This window comes from Lolium perenne, chromosome 6, assembly GCF_019359855.2.
Source record: "Lolium perenne isolate Kyuss_39 chromosome 6, Kyuss_2.0, whole genome shotgun sequence".
Lineage (NCBI taxonomy): Eukaryota > Viridiplantae > Streptophyta > Magnoliopsida > Poales > Poaceae > Lolium > Lolium perenne.
The window spans coordinates 69,493,779-69,510,703 of NC_067249.2; the positions used below are offsets into that span (position 1 = coordinate 69,493,779).

At 46.1% G+C, this 16,925-nt stretch overlaps 1 protein-coding gene across 1 annotated transcript; it reads right to left on the minus strand.

The window, feature by feature from the left end:
- Positions 1-13,156: 13,156 nt before the first annotated feature.
- Positions 13,157-13,816, minus strand: LOC127307615 (uncharacterized). The gene has a single exon (XM_051338355.2). It carries the CDS (start codon positions 13,647-13,649, stop codon positions 13,380-13,382), a length of 270 nt encoding a protein of 89 aa, XP_051194315.1. The 5' UTR covers positions 13,650-13,816; the 3' UTR covers positions 13,157-13,379.
- Between the last annotated feature and the right edge of the window lie 3,109 nt (positions 13,817-16,925).

The following is a 16,925-nucleotide window of genomic DNA, read 5'->3' on the forward strand; positions in this document are numbered from 1 at the left end:
GGCGGTACGGTGTCCGATCACCCGCCGGACGAGGATCGGGGGCGGCGTCGGCTGACGTGAATGAGGTGTATTAGGTGAAGCACCACCGCCACCGTCACCGCCACCGCCACCGTCACCGCCACCGCCACCGCCACCGCCACCGTCACCGCCACCGCCACCACCACCACCGTACGGGGGTGGACTTGTTGGCGCCTCGCCTGGAAACTTGATAAATTTCTTACGCCATAGAATGAATCGGCGCTTGACATCTCCAAGTCTTTTCACCCCTTCAGGTGTAGCAATGTCAATGTCCAGGTCCTCAAACCCTTGGACTATCTCCTCCACCGTGACACGAGCATAGCCATCTTGAATGGGGTTGTTGTGGTGGAGTGCTCCAGTGGTAAAGCATCGCCGATGGCTACCTTCATGGACATGTTCCCGATAGGATAATACGATGACATGCTTTCATCTCCTTTATATCGTCCACGGGGTAGCGAGGAGGCTCCGGTGCAGTAATTTCGACCACCGTAGGCTCCGGTGCAGTAATTTCTATCGTCGGTGCACCAGCCGGTGAGGCCTCCGTGGAAGCCACGCTGCTTCTTCTCCGCCGCTGGCTTCCGAGATCCATTGGATGATCTTCAAAGATGTCGCGCCCGAGCTGCATCTCTTTCGCGACTAGTACACTCACGGTTTTCTTCATCACATCCATTTCCGTTACCAACTTCGCCACAACATCTGCATCCCGATCCATCTTTCTCTTACGGCTTCGTAACCGTACGGGTCATCGTCTGGGGAACCCTATTTTCCACGGAATGGGCCCCATGCCTCGTATACGTCCTCCGTGTTCGGGATTCCCGAGGGCTTTTGTCGTGGCGTCGTTCTCTCTGTTGAACCTGATCCTCCCCTCTTGAGCCTCCCTCATTGCCTCAATAAGCTTTTGGGTGGGTGTAATTATTTTGCCCCGATAAACACACTCCCCTGTCTCCGGGTTCGCCGATCCCCCATGCCCGTACCACTTCACCAGCTTTTGGCCCTTGGGTCCCATCCCTCCGTACCCGGACGGATTCCTCGCGCCCTCAGCTCGTTCTCCATCTTCTCCCACTTAGGCTGCCAAAAGCGATACCCTCCTGGCCCCATTTTATGATTGTACTCCTTCTTGGCCGCATTTTCCTTATTTTTTCGATAGTTCAAGGAACTGCTCCGATTTCTTTTGCTTCACAAATTCTGGCCAATCATGTTGCGCTTTCTCATATTGTCCTTTGAAATCCGGAGTCTTGCCCTGGTTGACAAAGTCATGGGCTAGATTTTGCTTGTATTTCCGGAATGCGTTGGCCATCCTAGAAAGAGCGAATCGTTTGACTAGCTTGCGCCTCTCCTTGTTTTCCGCAATCTTGTTACCCTCCTCATCGTATTTGCGGTATTCCGGAGGTAGAACGAAATGTTCCATAAGCTTGTTGAAGCAATCTTTTTTTTCTCTCTTTTCGACAAAAGTGAAACCAACACGTGCCTTCTTTGGCTCATTCCACTCCTGGCGGGTGATCGAGACGTTGTCTCTAACAACGGCTCCGCATTGGCTGACAAACTTGGTGGCGTTCTTGCTGGGCTCCGGCGGCTGCCGGTTGCTTCGTCGACAACATCGATGGTGCATGTTTCTCCTGCTTTCATCGTCTTGGTTGCGCCACGCTTTGACGACGTACTCGATTTTTTCGACGATCCGGCCGAGGGCTAAAATAAGAAAGAGAGTCGCGCGTTAGTACACACACATTTATTCAAATCAGTTAGTTTGTATCACCGACGCTCAATATGTATATATATATACCTCGGCGCCGGAGGTGGTTGCTACTTCCAATTGAAGATCGTCGTTTATCGACGTTTCTTCGGCATCATCTGCTTGCTGACGGCGCCCTTCATCTTCACACTCAAGGTTCAGATAAGAAGAGATATCATCTTCTTCTTCTCCGGTCGGCACATATAGAATATCGCCTTTTATGATGCCGAACATATGGTCTTCAGCTTCCGGATCATAGTTGTCCAGAATCGGGTCAGCTCTATCGTCCGCCATATGTCAGTCCTGAAAACATGTAGTCAAAACAAATTAATTGTGTATATGCATTATCACATCTCTTCTACATATAAACAGAGAGGGCGACGAGCGGGAGGCGAGAGGGGGGACGCGTGTTATATGCGGACGATCGACCTCGCAATGACCGCGTGGCGGTGGCGAACCGGTGGCGAAAGGGCGCGGCGGTGGCGGTGCCGACGACACATAACCCTCGCCGCCCCCTCTCGATCCCAAAAAAAACACCGCGCGTATACGGAGGGGGCGACGAGCGCTGCCGGCCCCCTCCGTATACGCGCGGTGGTAGCTGGTCACAAAGTTACAATATTTTTAAGTTGAATAAAAATTTGAAGTTACAAATTACTTAAAACTATTTTTCATTTAAGTTACAATTTGTAAGTTACAAATTTTGAAGTTTTAATTTTTAAGTACTATTTTTTGTTAAGTATTTTTTTGTTAAGTACTTAGTTATCGACCGGCTAACAAAATTTAAGTTAACAAAATTTTAGGTTAACAAATTGTGAGTTAAGTACTTAGTTATCGACCGGCTAACAAAATTTAAGTTAACAAAATTTAAGTTAACAAAATTTTAGGTTAACAAAATTTTAGGTTAACAAAATTTTAGGTTAACAAAGTTTTAGTGTCTAACCAACAAAACAAAACAATTTTTAAGCTTTCGAATGGTCATGAGATTAGAGTGAGTTTTAAAAAAACTTTCACTCAAGATATGATGATTCAGATATGATGATTCAATTTTAGTTTTTTTTAAGTCCAATTTTAGTTAATTTTAATTTCGAAATTAACAAGAACTAAAACTAAAAAAAAAAGAAAAAAAAATTTGGCCGGGGGTGCGCCGCGCGCGGCGCTCTCATCTTGGCGGCGCGCGCCTCTCTCGGCCGGCGGCGCCGCCCCTTCCTCTCGTGCGGCGCCGCCTTCCTCTCGTGCGGCGCCGCTTCTTCCTCTCGATGGCGCGGCGGCTGCGGCGACAGCGGCGGCGCGGCACGGCAGCGGCGCGCGTTTGTTGGAGGATTGGATCCTTACGGGCCGGGCGTGGCGAGAAGATGGCGCCGGCGATGGCGGCGACGGCGCGGAGACGATGACGCCGGCGACGGCGTGGAGACGACGAGAGGACGGCGTGGAGACGATGAGGGCGGCGCGGCGTCTCGGATCGATGCTAGTTCGGGCGGAGGAAGAAGAATGGCGCGGCGGTTCGCCGTGCGCGAATATATAGGGACCCCCTTTAGTCGCGGTTGGGGTCGCCAACCGCGACTAAAGGGTATTTAGTCGCGGTTGGGGACCCCAACCGCGACTAAAGGTATTTTCGCCCGTTTTTATTTTCCTCGCGCAAGGACCTTTAGTCGCGGTTGGCCGTGCCAACCGCGACTAAAGCTCTTTTGAAAATACTTTTCTTTTTTGAAAATCATATAATACATATAATATATCAAAAAAATCAGAAAAATAAAACTAATTCAATTCAAAATTTTAAAAATACAAATAATATATCAAAAAATCGAGAAAAAAAAACTAATGCAATTCAAAATCTTAAAAATACAAATAATATATCAAAAAACTAAGAAAAATAAAACTAATTCAATTCAAAATGTTTAAAATACATATAATATATCAAAAAATTCATAAAAATAAAACTAATTCAATTCAAAATCTTAAAAATACAAATAATATATCAAAAAAATCAGAAAAAAAAACTAATTCAATTCAAAATCTTAAAAATACAAATAATATATCAAAAAACTAAGAAAAATAAAACTAATTCAATTCAAAATGTTTAAAATACATATAATATATCAAAAAATTCATAAAAATAAAACTAATTCAATTCAAAATCTTAAAAATACAAATAATATATCAAAAAATTCATAAAAATAAAACTAATTCAATTCAAAATCTTAAAAATACAAATAATATATCAAAAAATTCAGAAAAATAAAACTAATTCAATTCAAAAATTTAAAAATACAAATTATCAAAAATTCATAAAAATACAACTAATTCAATTCAAAAGTTCGTTGGCCCCCTCTTCCCGCCTCTTTTCCGCCGACCCTCTTCCCTCCTCGTCTTCCCGCCATTTCTTCCCTCGTCTTCCCGCCTCTTTCTTCCCGCCAATTGTTTCCCGCCAATTTCTTCCGGCCTCTTTCTTCCCGCCAATTTTTTCCCGCCAATTTCTTCCCGCCACTTTCTCCCCGCCTCTTTCTTCCCGCCTCCTGTCTTCCCGCTCCCATTTTTCCCGCCATTTGTCACTACATATAGGTAGCCCGGCTTGGCTAGCATCACATCTCTACAATCTCTCATCACTCTCTCATGGCTTCCACCGCACCCACTCTAACCTACCAGCAGGTGGAGGAGCTTTGCGCCTCGAACTACCCTTGCCCTCCGGCTACCGCGTCCTCGCTGGCCGGGAGCCTAAGCGCCGGCGGCGTGCCGGTCCCTCCCGTCCCTCGGGTACTGCGCGCCGGGCGGCCATCACGAACCACTACTACCTCGACCTCACGCCGGAGCAGCGGATGAATCCGCCGGCATCCCGATAACCAGCATACTTGGGACGCCTTCTTCATCAATCGGCGTGAGAGGGCGCTCGCTGTATGAGGAGGACGGTCTGCCTCCCGGAAACTTCCACGAGGCCGGCCGTCGGCTATGGTGGTACGGCCGGGACTCGCAGAGCGTCATGGACTACATCACGGCCGGCGATATCCCCCGCTGCGCTACCCTCGCTTCGAGCCACGAGCGCCGCCCGACGACGAGCGACGACAGCAGCGACGACGACGCCGGCAACTTAGAAGGCGACGACTACCAAGACAATGGCGGCGGCTATGAAGACTACGAGTATGCATATTATACGCCTAGGCGTGAGTATGACTAAATCACTCCAAATTTCATGTATGTAGGAGTATGACTTAGTCACTCCAAATTTCCTATATGCAGGAGTATGACTTAGTCACTCCAAATTTCATGTATGCAGGAGTATGACTTAGTCACTCCAAATTTCATGTATCATCAAGTTGCTATCTCGAGTCAATTGAATCATTCGAAAATGGACACCAAACACATCACGGGTAATATAATTCACATGATTCATTCAACAAAGTTTGGTACAATAAATTATTACACATCATTTCTTCCCTTGTGTCCCCGCTTGCTTACGATTGTGCCGTATCCATGGAGCATCCTCATCATTTAACTTAATGCTTGGGTCGGTGTTCACTTTGAAGGGCGGAATTTCAGCAAACATATTATAATCTTCGACATGTCTGTCTTGTCCTCCACTCCCACGATGTTTCTTTTCCCCGAAAGAACAATGTGGCGCTTTGGATCATCGAACGATGTACCGATCGTTTTCTTATCTTTTCGTTTCCTCGGTTTGCTACTCATGTCCTTCACATAGAAAACCTGAGCGACATCTTTCGCTTGGACGAATGGTTCGTCAAGATAACCAAGATTGTTGAAATCCACCATTGTCATTCCGTATTGCTGGTCCACCTTTACCCCACCTCTGTTAGCTTGAACCATTTGCACCGGAACAAAGGGACCCTAAAGGAGGGTCCATAGTCAAGTTCCCATATCTCCTCTATGTAACCATAATATGTGACCTTTTGCCCATTCTCGGTTGCTGCATCAAAGCGGACACCACTGCTTTGGTTGGTGCTCTTTTTATCTTGGGCGATCGTGTAAAATGTATTCCCATTTATCTCGTACCCTTGGAAAGTCGTTATAGTCGAAGATGGTGTCTTGGCCAACATGTACAGCTGATCTACAACCTTATTGTCACTCATTAAATGTTTTCTCAACCAACTGCCGAAAGTCTCCATGTGGGCCTTCCTAATCCAGGATTCAGGCTTCCTGGGGTTGTCCGAGCGTAAAATATTCTTGTGTTTCTCAAAGTACGGAGCCACCAAGCTGGAATTGGTCGAACCGTGTGGTGTGCTTCGATCGAGAATGGCCGTCCATACATATCATTGATTTCCTTCCGATCGTGCCTTTTCCACTTAGTCTCCCTCGTGCCGCGATTGAGGAAGACCAATCGGCTTAAGGTCGGGAACAAAGTCAACACAAAACTCAATTACCTCCTCATTTCCATAGCCCTTGGCGATGCTTCCTTCGGCCTAGCACGGTTACGAACATATTTCTTTAATACTCCCATGAACCTCTCGAAGGGGAACATATTGTGTAGAAATACAGGACCGAGAATGGAAATCTCATCGACTAGGTGAACCAGGAGGTGCGTCATAATATTGAAGAAGGATGGCGGGAACACCAACTCGAAAGCGACAAGACATTGGATCACATCGTTCAGTAACCGTGGTAGAACTTCGGATTGATTACCTTCTCGAGAGATTGCATTGAGGAATGCACATAGCTTCACAATGGCTACTCGAACATTTTCCGGCAGAGCCCCCTCAAAGCAATCGGAAGCAATTGCGTCATAATCACGTGGCAGTCGTGAGACTTCAGGTTTTGGAACTTTTTCTCCGCCATGTTTATTATTCCCTTTATATTGGACGAGAATCCTGACGGGACCTTCATATCGCTCGGGCATTCAAAAAGATGACCTTCTCTTCTTTGGTCAGAGCGTAGCTGGCACGACCTTGAAACCGTTCCGGATGTCGGTCATCGTGGTCTTTCAAACTTTGCTGGTCCCGCCGTGCTTCCTTTGTATCATTTGACTTCCCATACACGCCCAAGAAGCTTAGGATGTTCACGCAAATATTCTTCGTAACGTGCATCACGTCGATTGCAGAGCGGACTTCTAGGACTTTCCAATATTCTAGCTCCCAGAATATAGATTTCTTCTTCCACATGGCTACGTGCCCGTCGGCTCCCTTCGAATCGATTGTCCGCCAGACCCTTTCCAAAGATGACTTTCAAACCCTTGACCATATCAAATACCTCAAAGCACCGGTGTGTTCCGCAGGCTTCGGCCGGTGATCTGCCTTGCCGTTGTAATGCTTGCCTTTCTTTCTTACTGGATGACCTTTCGGAAGAAATCGACGATGCCCAAGGTACACGTTCTTCTTACAATTTGGCAAATGTACACTTTCAGTCTCATGTAAGCAGTGCGTGCATGCATTGTATCCCTTATTTGACAGTCCCGAAAGGTTACTAAGAGCAGGCCAATCGTTGATGGTTACGAAAAGCAACGCTCGTAGGTCAAATTCCTCTTCTTTGTGCTCATCCCACACACGGACACCAGGTCTGCCCCACAGCTGTAAAAGTTCATCAACTAATGGCCTTAGGTACACATCGATGTCGTTGCCGGGTTGCTTCGGACCTTGGATGAGCACTGGCATCATAATGAACTTCCGCTTCATGCACAACCAAGGAGGAAGGTTGTAGATGCATAGAGTCACGGGCCAGGTGCTATGGCTGGAGCTCTGCTCGCCAAAAGGATTCATGCCATCCGTACTTAGACCAAATCTTATGTTCCTTGCGTCAGCTGCAAAATCTTTGAACTCTCTGTCGATCTTTCTCCATTGCGTTCCATCTGCGGGGTGTCTCAACTCCCCGTCCGACTTACGGTCCTCTTTGTGCCATCGCAACAACTTGGCATGCTCTTTGTTCCTGAACAGACGTTTCAACCGTGGTATTATAGGAGCATACCACATCACCTTGGCGGGAACCCTCTTCCTGGGTTTCTGGCCCTCAACATCGTCACCAGGGTCATCGCCTCTGATCTTTTTTTGAAACTTTCTACTGTGGGGGAGCCCCCCACAGCCTCACTTTATTAAACCCAACCACCAAACAAAAGAGTTACAATATTTACAAAGCAGGAAGAAAGAAAAGAGACTAAAAAACAAAAGGGAACTAAGGAAGAGACTTTAGCCATAATGACAAAAGATCCACATCAGCAGCCCTCACCCTATGCATAAGCATGGTGATGTCATGAAAAAATCCTGCCTTCCAACCTCTGAAAGTCGGTCTAATATGCTCAAAAATGCACGCATTCCTCTGTTTCCAAATGTTCCAACATGCAATGATCACAACTTCCACGAAACATGGCCCCTGGTAAGTTCTCCTGGCCATAAGGAGTGATGCCAAAGTATCTCCCGGCTGCCAAGGTATTTGCAAGTAATTCCATATGCGTGTGCTATACATGCAGTTAAAGAATAGATGTCTCCAATCCTCATATGAATCATTATGACACAACACACAACTGTGATTATTCGAAACATTCCAATGTCTCCTTAGTAACATATCCTTAGTATTTATTCTGTCATGAAGAATAAGCCAAGCAAAGAATTTATGCTTTGAAGTACATTTGCTCTTCCACAACCAAACAGAGGGAGTATGATTTAACACTGATCCAAAATGCAACCTGTATATCAGACTTGGCTTATATTGTCCATTTCCCTTTTCTACCAACCAGGTGTCCTTTGCCTCATTTGTTAAATCTACACTTTGCATGAGAGTTTTCAGTTGTAACAGTTCCCCATGAGCTTGAGTGGATAAAGGGAGATTAAAACCATCTGTAATTTCCTCCATATTACAGAATTCCTTGACTGATTGAAGCTTATCCTTGGCAAAGGAAAAAAGCCTAGGAAACTTGACATCTAGTGTTCCTTCCTTCCACTTATCAGCCCAAAATAAGATAGATTCACCATTTCCTATCTTACAATTAGTAATAGCTCTGTACTGGTCCACCAAACTGAAAACATCTCTCCACCAGAAGGATCCAACAAGAATTATAACGCAATGCAGTGCATACCGGGCATTCATTCAAATTCTCGTATTCACCGCGGTAGAGGATGCAGTCGTTGATGCATGCATGTATCTTCAGAACCTCTAAACCTAGAGGGCAGACAACCTTCTTTGCTTCGTACGTAGTGGCGGGCAACTCGTTATTCTTTGGAAACATATTCTTCAACATTTTCAGCAAGTTTTCAAATGCCGAGTCAGCTACACCTGCCTGTGCCTTCCATCTCAGCAAATCCAGTGTGCAGCCCAGCTTTTTCAGACCATCATCGCATCCGGGGTACAGCGCCTTCCTGTGATCCTCTAACATGCGATCCAAATTCTCCCTCTCTTTTTCGGTTTGGGCGTCTCCGCGCATCAGCAATGGTCCGACCAAGATCATCAACGGGATCATCACGTGCCTCTTCTTCACCTTCCCCTTCACCTTCCCCTTCACCTTCAGCATCCTCCATGAAAGTATCACCGAAATGAGCAAGATAGCTTTCATCATTGAAATCATCCCCTTCTTCATCTTCTTCCATTATAACCCCTCTTTCTCCATGCTTGGTCCAACAATTATAGCTTGGCATGAAACCGTGCCGAAGCAGGTGCATGTGAACATCTCTTGAGGAAGAGTAACCCTTCTGATTCTTACATTTAACACATGGACAGATAACAAAACCCCCCTGCTTGTTCGCATTAGCCACTACGAGGAAATCTTTCAAACCCGCACTGAACTCGCCGGAGAGTCGGTTACCGTACATCCATTATCGATTCATCTGCATTATTATAATATAAAATATATAATTAACCATCATGCATTTGTTAAACTAACTAGCTACAAACAATATAAATTAAACAATGAACTACACACACATGCACATTTTATCAACGACACATCAAAGGTTCAAGTTGCTAACCGCGATCGAGGAGGAAAAAATAAATGAGAAAGCTCAAGTGTGGCTCCAACACTTCATATCATGTTTGTTTCATGCTCTTGGGGCATTTCATCAAACACCTTATGTGCATAAGAGGAACCAAAAGCAAACCTAACACCCACTTGTGAAGCTTGTGAAGAGAATGGCACCAAATGGCTAAGTGTTGGCTGCTGGATGGGTATATATAGGGGAGGGGCTTTAGTCCCGGTTGGCCTGGCCAACCGCGACTAAAGGCCTTCGGGCACCTTTAGTCGCGGTTGGCCTGGCCAACCGCGACTAAAGACCCCCCACGTGCACCGGCTGGCCACCGAGCGCCTGGGCCCAGGCCTTTGGTCGCGGTTCTCCTCCCGAACCGCGACTAAAGGTACCATTAGTCGCGGTTCCTGCAGCATCGCGACTTATGGGGCTCACCCGAAGCCTGTTTTTCCACCAGTGAAGGAGACCATGTTGATTCTCGTTCAACGTTTTGTCGTGGACCTACGTTCACAAAAAAAACAATGTTGCTTTGTTGTGGTTTTGACTTGTGAGTGTCTAGTTGTGAAGATTTCATCCTACAAAAAAGCATTATGCCATGGAGTTGTTTGTGGTTTAGTGGAGGCTCGGGACCAAAAGACAAGGATTGTAGTGTTACTTTTATTAAAGGTGTGATGCTTTGTTCTTGCAAAAACTCTAAGTCTCTAAACATAAGATAATATTGATCTCGCGACCTTTGAGGTCATCCCATGTGCCCACGGTTACTCTTGCCTCCATTTGAACCTGTATCTCCTAGATCATCTTTTTTGCTTATTTTCTTGCGCCATGCATCAATAATTACACCTTCGCAATGCTCCAAGTGGTATGTTTCATAACTCTGCATGCTAAACACTTGTCAATGTGGCACGATGATCAAGCAAAGAGAGGAATGCTAGCTAAATATTGCCTCATTGCAAGATCCAACACACTAAGTGGAATGGAAAATTTGTAAATGATATGGTGAAGTAACCTGAAAGGCAGCTCGCCTTAATTGTTTTTTCATATTTTTTATTTCTACACTGGTATATAAAATAAGTTTAGCACAACAATACATGTCAACAAAAACAATGAACATGAAGTTATAGTACACGCATTGTAAGAATATAGTCTATTTGACTTACATATCAGAGATCTGATAAGACCAAATTATTTCTTGAACATACTTGTGACGTAAAAGGCAGTGCAAGCTGCCGATTTCATTAGCATAGAGATAGGGGGAAAAAAATAGAGATTGAGCCTGTTCATAAGGAGAACTAGGCGGAAAACAACATAATGCAGAGCTGATTATAGGACAACCGTGTAAAAACCCTTCACCGCTGCATGACTACCAAAAGAGTGTGTGTAGGGGATCTTCGACAACGATCTGCCATCGGGGATAAGGTTTTTACCTAGAGCACAACACAATACTACCACACTAAACCCCAAGTAAGAGCATCTCCACCCCCAAATAGTCGTCGGTAGATGCGCCGGCACTTCCGTATGGGGGAGCCAACACTGCATTCTCTATTTGGGGTGTTGTTCCCACACCGACGCCCTCAAACCAGCGGCCCCGATAGATGATTTAAATTAAAATCTCAAATAAAAGCATAGAAATTCGAATAAAGAGAATACACATTCCACAAACTAATACATAATTGCATGGTTTACATGAAGATATAATTTGGAACATGGTTTCCACAAACTAATAAATAGTTTGAACCATGGTTGACACAAATATAAAACATTACAAAATAATGAAACCTAACTAGTGTTGGCATCGCAGGTTTTGTGTGTTCGCTGTCAAGAAAGAACACTCCCAGGTACTCCCAGTCACCCAAACTGAAAAATCCAGCTGGTGATGGTACCCCTGTTGGTTCTATCGGGGAAGAACATCCAAAAACATGCTTGCATATTTTCGCTGCGAAGAAACAACACTCAGTCGTCCTCCTCATCGGTGTCGCCGTGGTAGTACCGGTAGCAACGTGAATACCTGATGCTCATATCCCCCTCGCCAAAGTAGGAGAACATGAGCACGAAGCTGGCTTCGAGGTGGTGGTAGCGCGCGAACTTCTCCCAACCGATGTGGAGGTATATCATGCCGCGCGCGTCGCGGATCACGTCCACAATCCACCGGCAAGAGACGCAGCCCGCAGGCAGCCTCCCGCAGATGCAGAGAGGCCGGTGACGAAGTCGGCGAAGTTTTCCGGTAGCCTCTGGATGCCGAGTGGGTCGCCCTTGAGGACGACGACAAACTCAACAACACTTGCCGCTTCACCTCCTGCAGGTCCGACGATGAAGACGACGGGGCGACGACAAGCGTGCAGCTCTGCCGCGGCCACGACCACGACCACAGCCGCGACCTCGGCCTCGACCAGACATGGCGTCGTCTCTTCAGATGGTGGTGGCTAGGGTTGGGGAGAGAGACGCTAGGGTTTGTGTTGGAGCCTTGGAGGGACGATGCGAGAGCGCCCTTTTTATAGGCCGGAGAGAGACGGGGGAGCGGTGGCGCTCATTAACGCCGGCACGGAGAGCTAGGCGCGACGGGACGGTTCGCTGCTCGTTTGCGGAAACTGCACCGCCGCTGCGCGCCAATAACTCCCATCGCGAGGTAGGCGACGGTTAGGTTAAAATTGAATATGCCGCTGACGCGTCGGCCCCGCCACTTCCCGCTGGCGTCGACTTTTGGGATGTATGGCTGACAGGCGGCTCCCACGCCCAAAATTTTCCGCCCCGTGAGGCGCCGACGCGCTCGTTTCGCGCCCTTGGCCAAGGGGCTGACATGGGGTTGCCGACGCTTCTATTGGGCTCGGGAAAGCGCCGGCGCTATTTATGGCGTGTCGGTGTGAGTTCATTTTCACTCCCGGCCTCGAAATCGCTATCGAGACCGCTATAGAGCACGCCGGTGAAGATGGGTTCTGGCCACGCTAAGAGCAACCACAGCCTTCTCGAGTTTATTTTTGGACCGGCACAACATTCTCCCCAGCGCACACGCTGCACTTTTTCCCTAGTTAAACCTATCCCAAAGTCTTCAAAAGGTTTCAAAAGTCCACTGGGATAGATTCTCAGCATTCGCAGAGAAGGGCCTCCATATGTATATAAAGTCGAAGTAACCATAGAATACTACTTTTTTTTAAATATCCAACAACCGAATAGTTGGTGGTTTAGGTGTCGAATTCGTGGACTTTTGGCGTATTGATTGGGTTGTTGGTCGATGGGGTGTCCCTGTCATGCTCTCTTATGCGGTTCTACCCCCACCAGTTGTGCGTTCGTTTTCCGGTCCAAATACTGTACTCGCTTAGTGGACGGAGGATAAGTCTTGTTTCCTGTAAAATTATGGTTTGATCTTTGATGTCTGTCCAACAGCTTCTCCAACAGACGATCGATCATAGTAGCTAGGAATCTAAGATGTTACTTGGTAGAATCATATGGGCGTCGGCCACTACTGTTCCATCGAATCCGGAACCAAACCCCCTAGCTAGAGAAAAAGAAGAATTGAACAAATAGGTAAAATTAAAACAGTCGATGTTCTCGCCATTGATTCACATGGTGTGCAGCTAGGCTGGTATTCCCAGTATCCGTAGTACTGTAATATACAGGCAGAGGAAAAGGAAGGAGGGAAAAAGAAGAACATAGCAGAGCAGCCTTGCGAAGCTCCGATCGATCGAGCTGTTCCTGATGCTACATGCCGGATAAGTATATCACTATATCAGTTCGTATATGCATGGTGATCAGGAAAGGTAGGTGCCGCAGACTCCGGTGCCGGCGCGGCAGCCACCGCAGGCGCAGCCCCAGCCGCCGACGAACACCGGCCCGTTCGCGCGGGAGCCGGAGCGCCGCCGCCGCTTCTCTTCCCCGTCGCCGCCGGCGGGGGCAGAGGAGGCCGCGAAGATGACCAAGGACAGCACGGACAGGCACAGGATGACGACGCAGAACACGACGTCGTCCCCGCCGACGACCACCGCGGCATCGTGGGTTGTCTCGAAGATCACGCTCGCCATGCGCTCCGACTCCTCCTCCCTGTCGTCGATCAACCTGCTTCGCTACCGCTGGAGCGCGCGCACGGTCGAGGCGAGACCGTGAGAGTGTGGGTATGTGAAACGAACGGGAGGTTTGCTTGTATGAAAGCAGAGTGAGGCTTATCCAAGAGAGAGAAATTTAGTAATTTACGACCTCCGCTGCTGGCTGCTGCAAATAATGGCATATGGGACTCCCCGCCTCTCGTCGAATGATAACGACGCCTGTTTTGGTTTGTAACGACTATCTATCGAGGAGCGCTAACCCTTTTATTAAAGTACATGCCACTTCGATTCATATTACTTATGGCGACAAGTAATATGTCAGAGAAAGTAACAAATCTTTACTTATCGCTGGTTCGAAGCTTTGCAGGGATAATAAATTTGATTGGTGTTTCGGGTTTCATAGGGCCATCAACACACAGAAGAAGTTCAATATCCTGCCTTTCAGGATGAAAATTTAAGGTTTAACTTTAACTGATTGTGATCCTGTTGAAGGCATTCTTTTGAGAGCGAAAAAAAATTTCAGGGTGAAAACTTAAGATCTTTGATCAGGTGACAATGACGTTTGTGCACCGTTTTCTTCTTGGAGGCTTCGTTTTTAGAGAACTTGATCTTCACGTGTTGTCACAGTGATGTTTGTGTTGTTGTTGTAAGGACTGAAACACTATAGCGGGATCCCCCCTTTTTAGCTTCTGCTTCTCTTTTTGGCTTTGTGTATGTGTACTAACATTAAACTATGACGTTATTGCAGAAGCTGTGTGTAATTTGCATCTTCGCGATATTAGTATTTTTCCTTTATCAAAAATAAAATATTTGCCAAGTTCATCTTCAGTCGCCGAGTTATTCCCTATCGGCTGCTCGAACTAACATTAATCTCTCCACCCCTTTGCCGCTTTGGTTGGTGTAGTAGCATATTAGTATCATAGCTTCATTATTATATCTTTCTATCTTTTCATTGATTACATAATTTTCTATGTAAGAGCTAAATCCCGCTTGATAAACATTAATAGATGAGTCAATATTAATAAGTTCATGCAAGCTATATTTATTAAGATCAAGTAGAGTCTCCTTTGTTTCACTTAACATTTTAACTTCTTCCAATTTCTTTTCTCTACTATGTAGGTTAAAGATTTCATATCTATCATGGAATGGTTCTTCATGCACTTCAGACTTTTTCCAAACTTTCCATAATTTGACTTCTAGAAGCAGGCCATCTAATAACACATAGGCATTGGAGGCAGTTATATTCATGAAAGTGTCCCATATTCATTATCCAAATATGTCCTAGAGGTATTAGTTAGACCCCTATAAAATATGTGTTGGAGATATGCCCAAGAGGCAATAATAAAAAGGTTGTTGTTATATCTTAGTGTTCATGATAAATGTTTACATCTCATGCTATAATTGTATTAAGTGAAAACATTGATACATGTGTGTTTTGTAAATAACCAGAGTCCCTAGTAAGACTCTCGTTTAACTAGCTTGTTGATTAATAGATGATCATAGTTTTCTAATCATGAACATTGGATGTTATTAATAATAAAATCATATCATTAGGTGGATGATGTGATGGACACACACCCATAGTAAGCATAACATAAGATCAAGTCATTAAGTTCGTTTTGCTACAAGCTTTCAATACATAGTAACCTAATCCTTCGATCATGAGATTGTGTAAATCACTTACACCGGATGGATGCTTTGATTGCATCAAACGCCACTTCATAAATGGGTGGTTATAAAGATGAGATTAAGTGTTCGGAAAGTATGAGCTGAAGCGCATGGATCAAGAGTGAGATTTGTCCATCCTGGTGACGGATAGATATACTCTCGGCCCTCTCGGTGGAATGTCATTCAATTAGCTTGCAAGCATGTGACTAGGTCATAAGGGATGACATATCACAGTACGAGTAAAGAGTACTTATCGGTAACGAGGTTGAACTAGGTATACAGATACCGATGATCGAACCTCGGATAAGTAAAGTATTGCGCGACAAAGGGAATCGGTATCGTATGATAATGGTTCATTCGATCATGAAGTCATCGTTGAATATGTGGAAACCATTATGGATCTCCAGGTCCCGCTATTGGTTATTGATCGGAGAGGAGCCTCGATCATGTATGCATAGTTCACAAACCGTAGGGTGACACACTTAAGGTTCGATGTCGTACAGTAGATATGGAATATGAGATGGAGACCGAATATTTTTCGGAGTCTCGGATGGGATCTATGACATTAGGAGGAGGTCCAGAATGGTCCGAAGAATAAGATTCATATAAGGAAAGTTATTTTCCGGGGTTCGGAAAAGTTCGGAAATTTTCCGGTGGAAGACCGGAAGGTTTCTAGAAGGTTCCGGAGGGGCCACTAGTGCGCCCACGACCCCGGGAGGGGCCACATGAGCCGAGGTGGTGCAGCCCAGCCCTAATGGGCCAGGCGCACCATGCCTCAGGGCCCAGGTTAGCCAAAAACCCCTAGGATTTGGGGAAACCCTAAAAGAGGAAGACTTGGGGGGCAAGTTTCCCCCCTTCTCCCTTTGTGCGCCGGCCCTAGGGCTTGGAGGAGGGGTTAATGCAGCCTTGGCCGACCCTCCCCCTATATAAAGAGGGGAGCGGGCAGGGGCGCAGCCTACCCCTTCCCTCCAACCCTAGCTGCCACCTCTCTCCCTCCTCCTTCTTCCTGCACAGGCTTGGCGAAGCCCTGCAGGATTTTCTCCTCCACCACCACCACGCCGTCGTGCTACTGGGATTCCGAGGGGATCTACTCCTCCGCTGCTCGCTGGAACGGGGAGAGGAAGGACGTCATCGACACCGTACGTGTGACCGAGTACGGAAGTGCTGCCGGATTGCAGCACCGGAACGATCGTCTACATCAACCACGAGATCTGATCTCGTTAAGGCTTTGAATTTTCGATGGTTAGTTTCTCTTCTATCTCATTGCTCTGATCTCATAGATTAGATCTTGGCTTTTCCATAGATTGGATCTTGGTTTTATTTGTCTTTGCGGTAGATTTTTTTTTCTATGCAACAAACCCTACAACAATATGTGCATTAATATCCAGTCCCTAAGGCCATGTTCTGTTCCATAAGCGGGTTCTCTAAATCTTTCCCATGCTTTACTAGTAGTTCATCTTCATTTTGTTTAAAGGAGATAATGATTTCCCTAAGGTGACTTACTATTTCATGGGATCCAAATCTTTCTACAAAGGCAAGTTTCCATATGGCCATTTTAATATCCAATCTAATGCTTTCCCAGCAAGT

What these genes read in the sequence shown, in the direction of transcription:
- LOC127307615 (XM_051338355.2), bottom strand. Translation starts at nt 13,649, where the DNA reads ATGGCGAGCGTGATCTTCGAGACAACCCACGATGCCGCGGTGGTCGTC.